This window comes from Heteronotia binoei, chromosome 9 (genome assembly GCF_032191835.1).
Source record: "Heteronotia binoei isolate CCM8104 ecotype False Entrance Well chromosome 9, APGP_CSIRO_Hbin_v1, whole genome shotgun sequence".
Taxonomy (NCBI): domain Eukaryota; kingdom Metazoa; phylum Chordata; class Lepidosauria; order Squamata; family Gekkonidae; genus Heteronotia; species Heteronotia binoei.
This window is the reverse complement of record NC_083231.1, coordinates 11,776,077-11,791,595: the sequence shown is the minus strand read 5'-3', so window position 1 is coordinate 11,791,595 and position 15,519 is coordinate 11,776,077. Positions and strand designations below refer to the sequence as shown.

At 45.7% G+C, this 15,519-nt stretch overlaps 1 protein-coding gene across 2 annotated transcripts in view; it reads right to left on the bottom strand.

Moving 5' to 3' along the window:
• Positions 1-15,519, bottom strand: part of ADGRA3 (adhesion G protein-coupled receptor A3) — a 78,784-nt gene that overhangs the window by 13,581 nt on the left and 49,684 nt on the right. For both annotated transcript variants that reach the window (XM_060246224.1, XM_060246225.1), the window contains 6 exons: positions 13,658-13,819; positions 13,220-13,423; positions 10,995-11,208; positions 9,619-9,827; positions 3,758-3,882; positions 92-215 (listed from right to left, as the gene is read on the bottom strand). In XM_060246224.1, the coding sequence (XP_060102207.1) occupies positions 92-215; positions 3,758-3,882; positions 9,619-9,827; positions 10,995-11,208; positions 13,220-13,423; positions 13,658-13,819 (1,038 nt within the window). The remainder of the gene's footprint in view (positions 1-91; positions 216-3,757; positions 3,883-9,618; positions 9,828-10,994; positions 11,209-13,219; positions 13,424-13,657; positions 13,820-15,519) is intronic.

The following is a 15,519-nucleotide window of genomic DNA, read 5'->3' as shown; positions in this document are numbered from 1 at the left end:
CAGTAACTGCCCAAAGTAATGTTATTGCATGCCACACACAGTCTTTGTTACATGTTTTACCACCTTTTCCCTAAAACAACATTCCACTTACTGCTTGGCAGACGGTAGTATTCCTGTTCTGGGTTATGCCTCCAACATACATAGCACATGTCAGGAAAATGTGAAAGCAGAGGTTCACTAACATATGCCAACTTTTCAGGCTGATCCTGATGACACTGTTGAACAAAGACACAGCAGCGTTTCATACATCACCCGCCTGACACAAAACCTCACATTCAACCCGGTCCATCTGCTCCCCATCACCTTGCACCCCCCGCTGGCCTTTCAAAGTAAAGCTGCCATTGTAAGTACCAAGTATTCTGTAAGTCGATCAGTCAGTCCCAAAGACTCAGCGCTACAGGCTACGTCATTGGTTCTCATCCTCTGCACCTCTAGGAAACCTCTGTCCATAAATCTATCTGCTGAAAAACTCCTGCCGAGGAGACTTTGTACACTGCAGCAGGTTTCAGGGAACAGTAGAGCACATACTCAATTTGTATGGCGTATCAGCTTAATCAATACGGCCCTCCTATTACCCCACATGAATTGAGAGTGTATCGCACAGGACACCCAACACTCACCTGCACACTGCCAAGGAAGATCAGTAGAGGTGGGTAAATGGTCTTTAAGAACATTTAGCCACTATTACTGAGCTCACAAAAGGAGCTTTGATTTGTTTCCAAAGATGGCCCCCCCTAGTTTTCTGGAATACTGTTTGAAAATCACAGAGCTGCATTCTTAGAATTGTAGCATCAGTGATAGAATCAGAAGTTTGCATTTTAAATCCACAACAGAGAAAAGTGTGTGCTTGCCAAGAAGCTGTCCTGCGCCAGTTCAAAGATGGCCCAGATCTTATGGATATAAAGACCACCAGTAAAGATTTACGTTTGTGAGAGCTTTAATTTTTATTTATTATTGTCATTTTAGATTTATAACTTGCCCTTCCCAAAAATGGGCACAAGGTGGATAACATATAAAACTTACCTGGTCAAGAAAATAAGATAAATCAGATAAAATTAATCAAATAAGCAAGATGGAGACAGAACCCCCCCCCCCCCATAACTGGCCCCACAGCTGGGCCAGAACACAGAGGTCAATAATCCTACGGGCCAAAAGGTAGGATCGTCTGAAGCAGAGAGGCCATATGCTTCATCCACCGCCTCAGCCAAAAGCTTGGTGGAACAGCTCCATTTTACAGGCCCTGCGGAACTCCACCAGGCTCCGCAGGGCCCTGATCTTTGTTGGGAGCTTGTTCCACCAATAGGGGCCAGGACAGAAAAGGCTGTGGCCAAGACAAAGTGAACTTCTTTCGGGGCCAGGGAAAACCAGTAAATGTTGATCGCAGGAGCGCCAGGCTCTCTGGGGTGTGTGTGTGTGGGGAATATGAGGAGAGGCTGGTCCCAGGCCACTCAAGGCTTTAAAGGTCAGTTCAAAAACCCTGAACTAGATCTGGGTACTCAATCGGTAGCCAGTACAGCCGGTGGAGCAGTGGTTGCATGTGTCCATAGAGTCAACAAGTGAGCTGCTGCCAGAGTGAGTGGGCCAGAGACTCCTCTGTTGCAGGTATGGGATGCATGACCCTTCTTCAGCTACAGCTACTTTACGCCAGCTGAGGTTGGTCTGACCTCCGGGCTTTCTGGCGAAACACGAAGGTCTGTTTGTTCAAGAAGGCCTGTGAGGGGCAGCTGCTGAACTTACTACTGCTAATTTGATCTTGGAGGTTTCACAGTTGTGAGGTATCCAGTTCTCTATGTCGTACCAAGGTTTTCTTGATGTGGTCTCATTCCCTGCCGTTATTATACGGCTTAAGCTGCCCTGGGAGCTTTTCTTCAGAAGCCATCAAAATGGACAACGGATGGCCTAAATGTAATGAATTGATATCTCAGTTCATCATGGTTTCTAGCGGGACCAGAAGAATAATTTCTCCTTAAAAGTGTACTGAAGGGTGGAAAGTGCCATCAAGTCACAGCTGAATTATAGTGACCCTGTAGGGTTTCCAAAGCAAGAGCCACTCGGAGGTGGTTTGGTCACTGCAGTATCAATGTTTTATAAATGACGGAAATTGTTTTTTGATAAGCCAAACGAGGTTTCAAGATTAGGGTCTCATAAGGGACTAAACTTATTTTCAGTCCTTAAGTATTGGGTTAGATATTAGATGTTTTAACTGGAAGTATTGCAACCCCTCTCTCTCTCTCTCGGCTTGGCTTCGCGAACGAAGATTTAAGAAGGGTGCAATAGCCCACGTTTGCTGCAGGCTCGCTGGTGGCTGACAAGACCAATGTGGGACAGGCAGGTCCGGCCACAGCGGCTGCAGGGAAAAGTCTGATTTGGGGTTGGTCCTGTAGCAGTGCGATTCTTCCTCAATCTCCTTTTGTCCTCAAGACCAGCGATGCGGGCGTTCTCAAAGGAAGAGACAGCCTGGTGGATGGTGTGCCTCCATGCTTTGCGATCTGAGGCTAGGTCAGACCACTGGTGATGGTTGATGTGACAGGTGCTAAGGGATTTCTTCAAGGAAGAATTGCAACCGCTGTATCTTTAAATTGCCTTTCAATGCCAAAGCTTGTTCTGTTAACAAATCACCTTTAGTCGTGATAAACCTAGTCAAGTTGCCTAAAGACCTTTTTTTTTAATAAAAGGTGTTGTTAACAGCTGTTTGAAACCAATCCTGGTTGATGAATGTGGCAACTGGTGAAATTTCCGGAGCTAGCTTTTTGCGGTGTCTGTCTCAGACTTGAAGTGTGGAGTTTAAAAAGGGATTTAAAATGATTGTTTTCGGTCTCCTGGGAGGCTGATTCCAAATAACGTGTTGCAAAGTTTTTATTTTGAGCGTGTGCTTATTCTGTATCGACCCAATCCAATATACGTGGTTTGGCCATTGGATGCCTTTGCATCACGACCCTGGTATTCCTTGGAGCTCCCACATTCAGATATGAGCCAGCACTGACCTGGTTTATTTGGAGATCTGACAAGACTGGGGCTAGCCAAGGCTGTCTAGGTCAGGACAAGATTGCCATAGCTATGCACAAATGACTGGTTTTAGGGCAATTGTACAGCACTCCGCGCCAATCTAGCTAAAGCTCGACAAACGTCTCAAATGTCACAATGGTCCCCCCAGCTCCGCATGGTGAGATAAGAATACAGGTGGGAATGAATACAGACTAGTTCATTTCTTGTTAGTTTCCTTGTTAATTCTAATGGCAGTAAGTTATACAACATGAATACACCTTACTGCACACTTTTGGACTGCACACTCTAGAGGTTTCCCAGTTGCGGAATTCCGACTGCGACTAAGAGCTTATCATGCAACAAACAGAACATAACAAGAGCTCTGCTGGATCAGACTATTGGTCCATCGAAGTCCAGCATCCTGCTTCACACAGGGACCGGCCGGTTGCCCATTTACTCATCGTGGCTAACAGTTATTGACGGACTTCTCCACAAATCTAACCCTCTTTTAAACTCATCCATGCTTGTGGCTGTTCCCATGCCCACTCCCCAATGTAATTACTAGTACGGTAACTGAATCAATGGCTGACAAAGCATCATTCACCTTTCCAAACTAGTTGATACCCTGACCTAGCTCTTCCTGGATTAATAAAACCTCTCTCTGCTGCCAGTGCAGAGTTGCCAGTCCACGTATAAATAACTCGAATTCAACTAAACATCATCGTGTAAATCTGATATAAACCCAAGGTGAGGTTATATAAGGAACTGATACCTGTGATGGTATATGTAGCTGACTTTGATCGTCAAAAGGCACATCAGGAGAATCACAGCGGAGGCGTAGGTCACTGGATGCAGAAGGCCAGCTGATTGGGTGTACAAGTCTGTCCTTGTCAAATCCTAACCAATGACAAGAAGAGACGCGGCATTAATCCAGTCTGTGCCGCCCATTTGGTGTTAACAGCCCCAAAAGACTGTTAAAAGAAACGTCACACCAAAGCATAAGAAAAGAAGAATTGCAGATTTATACCCCGCCCTTCTCTGAATCAGAGTCTCAGAGCGGCTCACAATCTCCTTTCCCTTCCTCCCCCACAACAGACACCCTGTGAGGTGGGTGGGGCTGGAGAGGGCTCTCACAGCAGCTGCCCTTTCAAGGACAACCTCTGCCAGAGCTATGGCTGACCCAAGGCCATGCTAGCAGGTGCATGTGGAGGAGTGGGGAATCAAACCCGGTTCTCCCAGATAAGAGTCCACACACTTAACTACTACACCAAACTGGCTTCTTAAGACCGGGACAGAACCGTTAGTCTCAGTTTAGCAATTAAATAAGGCTCCTTGAACCTCCTTGGTCGGGTCCCCCACCCCAACCCTGGCCACCAGAAGTGCTGGGGTGGGGCCAGATCAATGCTGAGAAACTCCTGGAGATTTGGGGATGGAGCCTGAGGAGGACAAGGGTCCCAGCGGGGTACAAGGCCATAGGGCCAACCCTCCAAAACAGCCATCTTATCCAGGGCGAACTGATCTCTGTAGTTGTAATTCCAGGAGAGCCCACATGGAAGCTGGTATCCCTATCCCAGCTTCCTGGGAAGGGAAATGGTGGGATTCTAGCAGGAGCTCCTTTGCATATTAGGCCACACACCCCTGATGTAACCAATCCTCCAAGAGCTGACAAAAAAGAGCCTTGTCAGCTCCTGGAGGATTAAGAACATAAGAGAAGCCATGTTGGATCAGGCCAATGACCCATCCAGTCCAACACTCTGTGTCACACAGTGGCCAAAATTTTTTTATACACACACACACATCAGGCTGCATCAGGGGTGTGTAGCCTAATATGCAAAGGAGCTCTTGCTAGAATTCCACCCGCTCATAGTAATTAAATCTTGACAATGATTAAAGTTGTTAAGGTGCCACTAGCACATGCAACTGTCAAATATTGAAGGATGTTCCCCCAAGTTCTCCTCCCCCCGCCTCCCCCCAGGATTGCTCTTTGGATGAGGGGGATTTGTTCCCTTCCTGGCCTTAAAGGTCTTCCTTCCTGGATTGAGAATTAAATACGTTCAAAATTATTTTGTATATTTATCGCATATTTGTTATCAAAAACCAAGGGTAGCTTGGGGACGATATAAACTTTATTAAGTGATTGTGGGGAGAAGAAAGAAGTCGAAATTGTGTTTGTTATAATATAGTGGTATAGCCAGCGGCTGGAAGAAACCTAAAGTGCTTAAGTTAACTTGTTGGTTTAATAAAGTTTGGGACATCTTAATACAGGATAAGCTGGCAACCAGTACCACTCTACAAGAGAATGTTAAAGCAGGGGATTGGTTTACTGAAAAATGGTTTAAATTCCTTGAATATGTAAATAAGGAGGATAATGAGGGTAAAATTCCCCTCAAGTATTTGAATATTATGTTATATTGAATTGATGTTGGAATTTTGCGTAATTCCCAAGCTTGAACTCTGGGGAAGTTTGGAAGATATGTACCTTAACGGAAGTTTATACTGCTGTCTGTCATGTGAAAGTGACTGTATGTATTTTGCCTAACTAGTATAGTGATTAGATTGGCTATATGTATGTTATTGTTATTTGTATGTTTTTATGGTAAAAATTTTAATAAAATTTAAATTGGAAAAAAATAATAATATAGTTGTGTCTGTACAGTTAAATCAAAAAATTCTTTTTTCAATAAAGATATATGTAAAAGCAAAAAAAAAAAAATGCTGAAGGATGACCTTCTCCCAAAATTAACACAATGGGTCATCTCAAAGAATGGGGGTGGGGGGAGAGATGAGATGACACAATATTTAGGTTTGCTCCACCAGGTGGCACAGTTATATTTCACTTGAAATCAATTCCTTCTTTAAGTATAAACCCAACTCGGCTAACATTTTTAACTTCTAAAACACTTTTCCTCTACAGAAGGATTAGGCATAATTGCCACATCGAAGAAGAATGTTCCAGTTCTAGGATTACACTGATTACCATTTTTTAAATAGCTTCTAATACCAAGAACTCCAAAATAATTTGTATTGCAATCTTTTCCCACACAGACTTCGCAAGCCGTAGGATCGCATATATTAAATACATTTTAAGAAAGGAAAATGTACTGGTGACAAAAAAATTAAGAACATCTGCTACTGATATTCAAAAAGGCAATAGAAAGTAAACGACAATGATCGTTCTTCAGTAATGAATCCAGGCCCTTCTGAACTAATTAAAAGTGTTTCTAAGTTATTTGTTACAGTGATACTTCCTCAATGGCTAAGCTGCTTATTGATTCAGATATATTAAGGTTCAGAACAGCTTTGGAAATAATTCTATGGAAGTTAGCAGCTTGTGAGCAGGGGTCATTATGTAGAAAAATAGGTGGTGGAGCCGGTTTGGTGTAGTGGTTAAGTGTGCGGACTCTTATCTGGGAGAACCGGGTTTGTTTCCCCACTCCCCCACTTGCACCTGCCAGCATGGCCTTGGGTCAGCCATAGCTCTGGCAGAGGTTGTCCTTGAAAGGGCAGCTGCTGTGAGAGCCCTCTCCAGCCCCACCCACCTCACAGGGTGACTGTTGTGGGGGAGGAAGGTAAAGGAGATTGTGAGCCGCTCTGAGACTCTTTGGAGTGGAGGGCGGGATATAAATCCAATATCATCATCATCATCATTAGCATATGCCGCCCCCCCCACCAGCCAAAAGCAACACAACGCAAGAAAAGAGTGCTCCAGGCGAGCAAGACCTGCTTGGGTTGGCTAGAGATCCAGCCAGCCCAAGCAGGCCTTGCTTGCCTGGGGCTCTCCTGGGTCACCGCCCCCCCCCCCCACCAAACATACACACAGTCCAAAGGCCAGCAAGCCACCCACCACCCAAAATCACATAAGAAGTGGGGAAAGGGTGGTGTGGACTTCTCCAGGGGTTCATGAGGGCTGCTGGGGGTGTGGCAAAGCCCCTGGTGGCTGGCTGGCTGTTCTCCTAATCCAGGGACTGTTCTGCAGCCGCAGCTCCTATTCAATGGACCAGGTAGGTGGTGAGGAAAAGGGGGAGCCCGCAGAAAGGTTCAGGAGCTGTGCTCCTGTGAGCTCCTAATGAATCCGAGGCCTGCTCGTGAGATTCTTGACTGACTGGACCACATGCACCCTGAGAGAGCTACTCTCATGATATCAGTGTTTAAAAGGAAGAAGGGGGCGGCAAAAGAGGAGACGGGTGGACAGCATTATTGATTTAACGAACACAAATCTGAGCAGACTTGGGAGGATGGTGGAAGACAGGAAGGCCTGGCGTGACTTGGTCCAGGGGGTCACAGACGGTGGGACTGAACAACGAAAGGGATGGCGGAACCCTTCAAATTCACAAAAAAAGTTATGTATTCTTGAAGTTATTTTTTCCTAGCTGCAAGTCAGCAGGAGTGATTATTTACAAACCTGAACTACAACAGAAGCCGCCCAGGAAGAGATTAGCAGACATCCATAAAGGAGCCCCCCGTATTTCAGTCTAATTCAAATGGGGCTCCAGCAAGGCATTTCCCTCCCAGCGTGACAATAAGGTAAAAGGTAAAGGTAGCTCCCCTGTGCAAGCACCAGTCGTTTTCGACTCTGGGGCGAGGTTGCTTTCACAACGTTTTCACGGCAGACTTTTTACAGGGTGGTTTGCCATTGCCTTCCCCGGTCATCTGCACTTCCCCCCAGCAAGCTGGGGACTCATTTTACCGACCTCGAAAGGATGGAAGGCTGAGTCAACCTGGAGCCGGCTACCTGAACCCAGCTTCCGCTGGGATTGAACTCAGGATATGAGCAGAGGGCTCCGACTGCAGTACTGCAGCTTGACCACTCTGCGCCACGGGGCCTCTGACGACAATAAGGACACAGCTCCAATACCCCACCTAAAGCAGTTGTTAACATAACAAAGGGGAAATGGAACGAAGGGAAAATGAGTCCCTTCCCCACCGGAAAGCACAGGCAATGTCTCAGTGATTAGCTATGTACACCCTTAAGCAGCGAAGGATCAAGTTGGCAATCACCCCTGTGTTATGTCTACCTGATTCCCTCTGGGATACAACCATCAGTTTGCCGGAGCAGCCAGGGCCCGGTTAATTGCAGGTGTCAGTTGATCTGTCATTTTTGCATTGATAATTTCATGCCTGGCAGTTAGAATCAAATAGGCCAGTCAGATTGAAAGCTTCAAGCAGAAACCAATCATGGCTTTGGAGCCTGACTTGACATTTCGCTTCCATCATTTTTACGGCATATACTCCCCAAACCCCAGAATTTTGCAGCAGCCGCTCCTCTGGACTTCCTCACTATTGCCCCTGTGCCACTATGAATATAGGACTCTTAGAGATCTGGAGTCTCTGCCCTGCTTCTTTTCTCCTTCTCTCTCTCCTTCTACTCAGGACCAGTGTTCAATCTAAGCGGAGTCAGTGTGAACTAGCTCAGTTTTTTAGCCTCTGGCTCACACATTTTTGTCTTAGCGCAGGAAAAATGACCCCAGAGCAAACTAACTTATGCAGTACCTCACGGCTTTAATGCCAGTCGTTCAAAAAGTAGGATGTTTGGGCCTTGGGTCAGCCACAGCTATCGCAGTTTGTCCTTGAAAGGGAAGCTTCTGGGAGAGCTCTCTCAGCACCCCCCGCCAACATCTCACAGGGTGTGTTTGGTGTGGGGGAAGAAGAGAAAGGAGATGGTGAGCCGCTCTGAGACTCTGAGTGCAGGATGGAACATAAATCCAATGTCGTCGTCTTCTTTTGCTCACAAACCCCCACAGCTTCGAAGGAGTATTGCCCAGGACTCCATCCTATCATGACATGCTGGTACGTTTTCATACCCTTCCCCACTTTATTGTGTGCTTTTATTGCTTAGGAAGTAGACTATCTAGGACAGGGGTGAGTTGCCTACAACTCCCCTCAGCCCCAGCCATTGGCCATGCTGGCTGGGGCTGATGGGAGTTGTAGGCAAAAAAAAAATCTGGAGAGCCACTTTCCCCCACCCCTGGTCTAGGACTAGGAAGTCAGTGAGAGACAGAGACTGCATGCAGCTCTCTATCACCTGCTTTTCTTTTTTTTCTTCTCTCTTTTTGTATTGTGTGTGTGTGTCTGGAAGCCCTGGCTGACTTCTGGTGACCCCTAGTGGGGCTGGGAGGCAAGGACGTTCAGAGAGGTGGCTTGCTGTCTGTCCGTGACCCTTAACTGAATTTTACCTGGGCGCATCTGGGAGTGCTTTTAACAAGCAAGAGGGCACTCCGAGCACTCAGACTCACCCACAGGGGGGCCATTTGGGTAACGGCTACCCTGATGGAGCCAGGAGAGATTTCAACCTGTGTCCACATCCAGGAGGGACAGTGGCTCAGTGGTAGAGCATCCGCTTGGGAAGCAGAAGGTCCCAGGTTCAATCCCCGGCATCTCCAACTACAAAGGGTCCAGGCAAATAGGTGTCAAAAACCTCAGCTTGAGACCCTGGAGAGCCGCTGTCAGTCTGAGTAGACAATACTGACTTTGATGGGCCCAGGGTCTGATTCAGTATAAGGCAGCTTCATAAGTTCATAAGACACGATTCACAGTTGCACGGGCCAATGAAAACAGTGGTTTTTCACCTTTCTATTTTTTAAAAAACACAACTGCCACAGAAAATTGCAGAAAATGTTACCACCACCCCCATACCATCAAGACAGCATAGTTGCTGAGCGAGGTGCACTGTATGGTAGTGACATTTTCATCCGATGAGAGAATGTGGCATCCATCCGATTTCCAGCCTCCTTGTCCATTCAGCAAATCAAAGTCCCACTGTGCTGCGACAGCGTCGGCGCCATGTGCAATGCGTCGCAATGTCACATTAACAGGAACGTGTCGGTGGGGTGGGCTTAAACCATCTTGTTGGAAAGGAAAAACAACAGAAAACAAAGATCACTTCATACAGACCCAGATTTTTTTTTTTTAAAAAAAGCAATAATTTTCAAGATTAAAGACACAGAGGCTGACGTTCTTAGAAAGCATTATATTTGCTAGCAACATCTATCCAAGAACCACCTCTTTTGCTGGAAAAAGTATCTTTAAAAAATATATATATACTACATTACACAAACTCCAACCACTTAAACTGTCTTACGTACACCTTTCTTTCTCTTTAACTTTCTAAGAGCCAGTCTGGTTTAGTGGTTAAGTGCGCGGAATCTTATCTGGGAGAACTGGGTTTGATTCCCCACTCCTCCACTTGCACCTGCTTGGAATGGCCTTGGGTCAGCCATAGCTCTTGCAGAGTTGTCCTTGAAAGGGCAGCTGCTGTAACAACTCTCTCAACCCCACCTACCTCAGAGGGTGTCTGTTGTTGGGGGGGAGGGGAGGGAGAGAAGGTAAAGGAGATTGTGACCGCTCTGAGATCCAGAGTATAGGGCAGGATATAAATCCAAAATCATCTTCTTCTTCTACCTCACAGGATGGCTGTTGGGGGGGGGGGAGGTAGAGGAGATTGTGACTGCTCTGAGACTCTGAGATTCAGAGTATAGGGCAGGATATAAATCCAAAATCATCTTCTTCTTCTACCTCACAGGGTGGCTGTTGGGGGGGGGGAGGTAGAGGAGATTGTGACCGCTCTGAGACTCTAGAGATTCAGAGTACAGGGCAGGATATAAATCCAATAACATCTTCTTCTTCTAATTGTCCTTTTCTATAGATTTTCCTGTCTTTCCTCTTCTGCGTATTCCTTCGAGGCTTGGGAGGATGCCAGACTTCATCTTTTAATCTTCTAAACTGCACAGTCCACGTTGGGACATTTTGAGGTCACAGCAGACTATTATTTCTCTTACACCACTTGTTAATATTGCAGTTTCCGTCTATAGGCCCCTCTCATTTGACATACCTCATTAGGTTATGGTTCTGCACAAAGGTATTATGTTTACGTCCCTCATTTCTTCTTGTTGCTTCTATTATTTATTGTTTTTGTTCGTTCTTATGATGAATAATCCATTTATTTTGTATGTTTCCAGAATCACCAACAAAACCATTTGAAAAATTTGTTAAAGAAATGGCTGGCAACAAACCTATTTTGGTGAGGATAACGGGCGTGACCACGGTGCGCCGCTTTCTGTCGTCGGCTAAGGCGGTCGAATTCCCCGTGACTGGAAAGAGTTTCCCGTTGCGGAAAGCGATAAGCTGAAGCTTGTAGACGTTGTCGTCTGCCGGCCTGATTTCCCTTCTGCGCTTTTGTGCAAAAAGGGCCGGGGGCAGCTGGATTGAGGCCTCCATAACAGTGTTCTACAATAAAACAGTTAAGCATTAAGGAGGAGAAGGAGAATTGCAGATTTATACCCCGCCTTTCTCTCTGAATCAGAAACTCAGAGCGGCTTACAATCTCCTTTACCCCCCCCCACAACAGACACCCTGTGAGGGAGATGAAGATATTGGATTTATATCCCACCCTCCACGCCGAAGAGTCTCAGAGCGGCTCACAATCTCCTTTACCTCCCCCCCACACAACAGACACCCTGTGAGGTAGATAAAGATATTGGATTTATATCCTGCCCTCCACTCCGAAGAGTCTCAGAGCGGCTCACAATCTCCTTTACTTTCCTCCCCCACAACAGACACCCTGTGAGATGAAGATATTGGATTTATATCCCGCCCTCCACTCCGAAGAGTCTCAGAGCGGCTCACAATCTCCTTTACCTTCCTCCCCACAACAAACGCCCTGTGAGGTAGATGAAGATATTGGATTTATATCCCGCCCTCCACTCCGAAGAGTCTCAGAGTGGCTCACAATCTCCTTTACCTTCCTCCCCACAACAGACGCCCTGTGAGGTAGATGAAGATATTGGATTTATATCCTGCCCTCCACTCCGAAGAGTCTCAGAGCAGCTCACAGTCTCCTTTACCTTCCTCCCCCACAACAGACACCCTGTGAGGTGGGTGGGGCTGAAAGAGCTCTCACAGCAGCTGCCCTTTCAAGGACAACTCCTACGAGAGCTATGGCTAACCCAAGGTCATTCCAGCAGCTGCAAGTGGAGGGGCGGGGAATCAAACCCGGCTCTCTTAACACAAAAAGGAAAGATTATGTGGCTTAGGCACCACTTATAGTCCAAGAAGCTGCTCCTTCCACCTTTCTGCTTTGGGTACCCTTTCAATCAGCAGGACCCACAAATATACTGGAGCAGCAAATATATTGGGCAGGTCTGCACAATGTCTAATACAAGTTCAACACAGAAATCTCCCTGAGCAGGGCTTTTTTTGGAAGAAGACCATTGGGAATTAATTTGCATATTAGGGCACACCCTGACATCACAATTGTGTCACAGGAACTCATTTGCATATTAGGCTGCACCCCCTGAAGCCAAGCCAGCTGAAACTGTGTTCCTTCTCAATGAAAGGCCTGCCCCTGAGCATGTGAAGAGATTTTTGATGTAGACTACATTTCAAGAAGCATCTGCTAATACTGACAACCTATATGAAAGATCCTAATAATAATAATGATGATATCACAGCTATGGCTTCCCAATTACTCTATAAAATTTGTTTTTAAACTAACTTAAATCTTTTAAAAGAGATCTGAACAGCTGCTTTCTAAGCTTTTTTGTGGAGGGGCAAAGGAGAGACTTTCCTCTCCCACAGAGCACTGCCTTGCATCATTTACCATCATTTACAAACCATGTTTTCATAATCTTTAAATTGTGCCCTGTGAACACTGGTATGGGACAAACACTTCTCTGCACCCACACAGTGCCCAACATGCCATTTGTACTGCTTAAGAGCCAGCATCATACAGCAGCTAGTTTCTCCAGCTGAGCCCAGGAGCCTTCCTTCCTCCCTGGCTTGCAGCTCCTCAAGCATCTGACATTTATTCTCTGTGGCTCTTATGTCAAGCAAGTTTGGCCGTCCCTGGTCTAGACACTGCTTTACAACTCAATCTGGGTGAAGGTGGTGGCTGAACTTGCTTAACGTAAGAGCCGCAGAGAATAAATGCCGGATGTTTGAGAGCCATAAGACATGAACATCAGACGTTAGAAAGTTGAAAGGCAGAAGACAGGCAGACAAGCAAATAGATTGGGGGGAGGGAGAGGTGTAAAGAAAGCAACTTTAACTTTAAATGCATTCGCCATGCTGCCGGCTGTGAGCGATTTAAAGAGAGAAACGTCTTCTGCAAGCCGGCTGGCAGGGCGGTGGAGGCTTCGAGAGCCACACAGTATGTGTGAAAGAGCCACGTGTGGCTCCCGAGCTGCCGTTTGGCCACCCTTGGTCTAACGTAACCGCCCCCTTCCCCCCTCGGGCTAACCTTAAGTGCTAGGCTTGACAATGTATTGGAGACATTGCACTTAAAGCCCAGCTGCTTATCCAGATTTCCGTCCACGTCTCGTCGCCCATAGTCAGGCAGTCCCGTGCGATCTGTGGCAGCCACCTTCTGGAAGACGGTGCAGGTCATCCCAGTGAAGCTGGAGCCCTTGATGACATAGGCTTCCACTGCAATATTCGGAGAATACTGGAGAAGCCAAAAAACAAAAGAAAACCCCGCTTGAAGAAGCCGCTAATCGATGGCACCATAAAACCCTCTTAACGAACCGTTATACTGAGTAGAATGCAACTTGATTTTCAAAATTCAAATATGCAGATACCAAAAAACGGATTGTTTTTTTACATGAAAACTCCTACTGAAACAAAGCAACATCTGTACCCGAATAAAAACTAACCACCGCCACCACATGCAATTGCCTACCGTTGAGTAAACCTGAGCACCGTTCGCCAGCCGGTATGTAGCAATCCTCTGCAGGCACTGTACAATTCTAGTACAAGCTTTCGCTTCTCTCTGCGCCATCCACAAAATGCGCTCATCCGCTAGCATGATGTTGCTTGCAATGTCAACCATCACGTCGCCAAGCTAGTACAGGAGACAGAGATGAAGGGTTAACAACTTTGGAAAGGTGTCTTACACATAAGGGCCTTTAGGTAAGATTTCTGTCCAGTCTCCCCACCCCAAGTCAAAACTATCAGGTAACGTTATGCAGTTTAAACTGTAAGTTTATTCAAAGTTGCATCCTCCAAGAAGCTAGAAGCGTGTTGCCTGTTTCCCCCTTTTACATACGCTAAAGTCTTTCGGTTCACCGACTATCACTACAAACACTAAACAAAATTATAAAGTAATAAAGTAACAAAACTTTAGGTTCGCGGTGTAACATCCCAAATTATGCTTTAACCCCTATGCGTGACAAAAATGCTAATTTCTCTGGTACTTCTACTTCAATGGGCATGTTTTAGTTTCATTTCTTTGACTGGATATTTTATACATAGGTTTTCACACAAAGATTTTGTATCCCTCTGTACATAGAGAAGCCAACGTATTAGAGAACAGACCGCTGTTCCAATGTAATGTTATTTCCAATTATTTTCATGGAAACAATTTTCCATGTGCTATAATGCCACCCTGGTTATTCCTTGGACAGGGCAGATGGGTTTGATACGAATAAAATAAATTTCCATTTTTATATATTCACAATATATTTTTTCAGCGTCTTCAACGTTCCCAGGAATTCGAAATGAGGTTAACAGAAGAAATCTACAGTAATAAACAGGTGACACCTTAAAGCCTAACAACATTGTATTCTGGCATAAGCTGATGGATTAAAGCCCGTTTCATCAGCAGCATACAGTGGCCTCATTTGGCAGACATCATAGGAGGTATGAGGGGGGGAAAAGTCAGCAGCAGGAAACCCCACCCACCCCTGCCCCGAAATGCAGGAAGCAGAGATGGCCAAAAAACCCAAGTGCCATCAGGAGATCCACCAGCAGGGCCAGGACACTCCAGCTAGAATGCTTTCGGCTGCAGTCTGTCTGCATAGCTTAGACACCAACATATGTGAAGGGCAACTCCGCTTTCCAAGCTGCGCCAGGGATACACCAAGACAAGACAAGCCAATCAAGAAACAGTATATTGCCTTTGCGGTTTTATATGCTTATGACCCCCCACTGCCATAGCGAAAACATAGCTGCCATAGAAATTAAACAGCACATCTGAGCGATTCATAAACCTCAACAGTGTTATGGCAAGGTCCCTTGTTGCTTTTCGGAAGGGATTCTCTCCGTTACAGCAATCCATTTATCTTTCCTATAGTCGACTCTAGCCTATTTAATATCTTGAACATTCAAACTAAATAGAAAGCTAGCGTGTTTTTATGGCTTGCCAACCCAAGGCATCCCTAAATGGGGCTTCACTCAGTAATGTTAAAAATGCACTGTCTTTTATCACACTTACACTTATGTGGCAAACACCGCTCATGAATTCCTGCCTGACACTTTTATAACTTTTACTGCCTTCAAGCAGTGACAGAACAATGTTAGGCTGTGTCAATCTAGGCCCTCATACATCACAACAGGGGAAAAAACACCAACCTTATATACAAGAAATCACCTGGTAATGCATAGCCTACACATATTTTAGGTCAAATTAAATCAGTCACTTAATGAACTACTCTGATCGTTTAAAAAAAATTATCCACTATGGAATTGCCTATATAATTAAAATATATTCCTGGTGCTTTTTAAATCAGCAACAAGGGTTCTTTTAATTTGATTGCGGTCTTA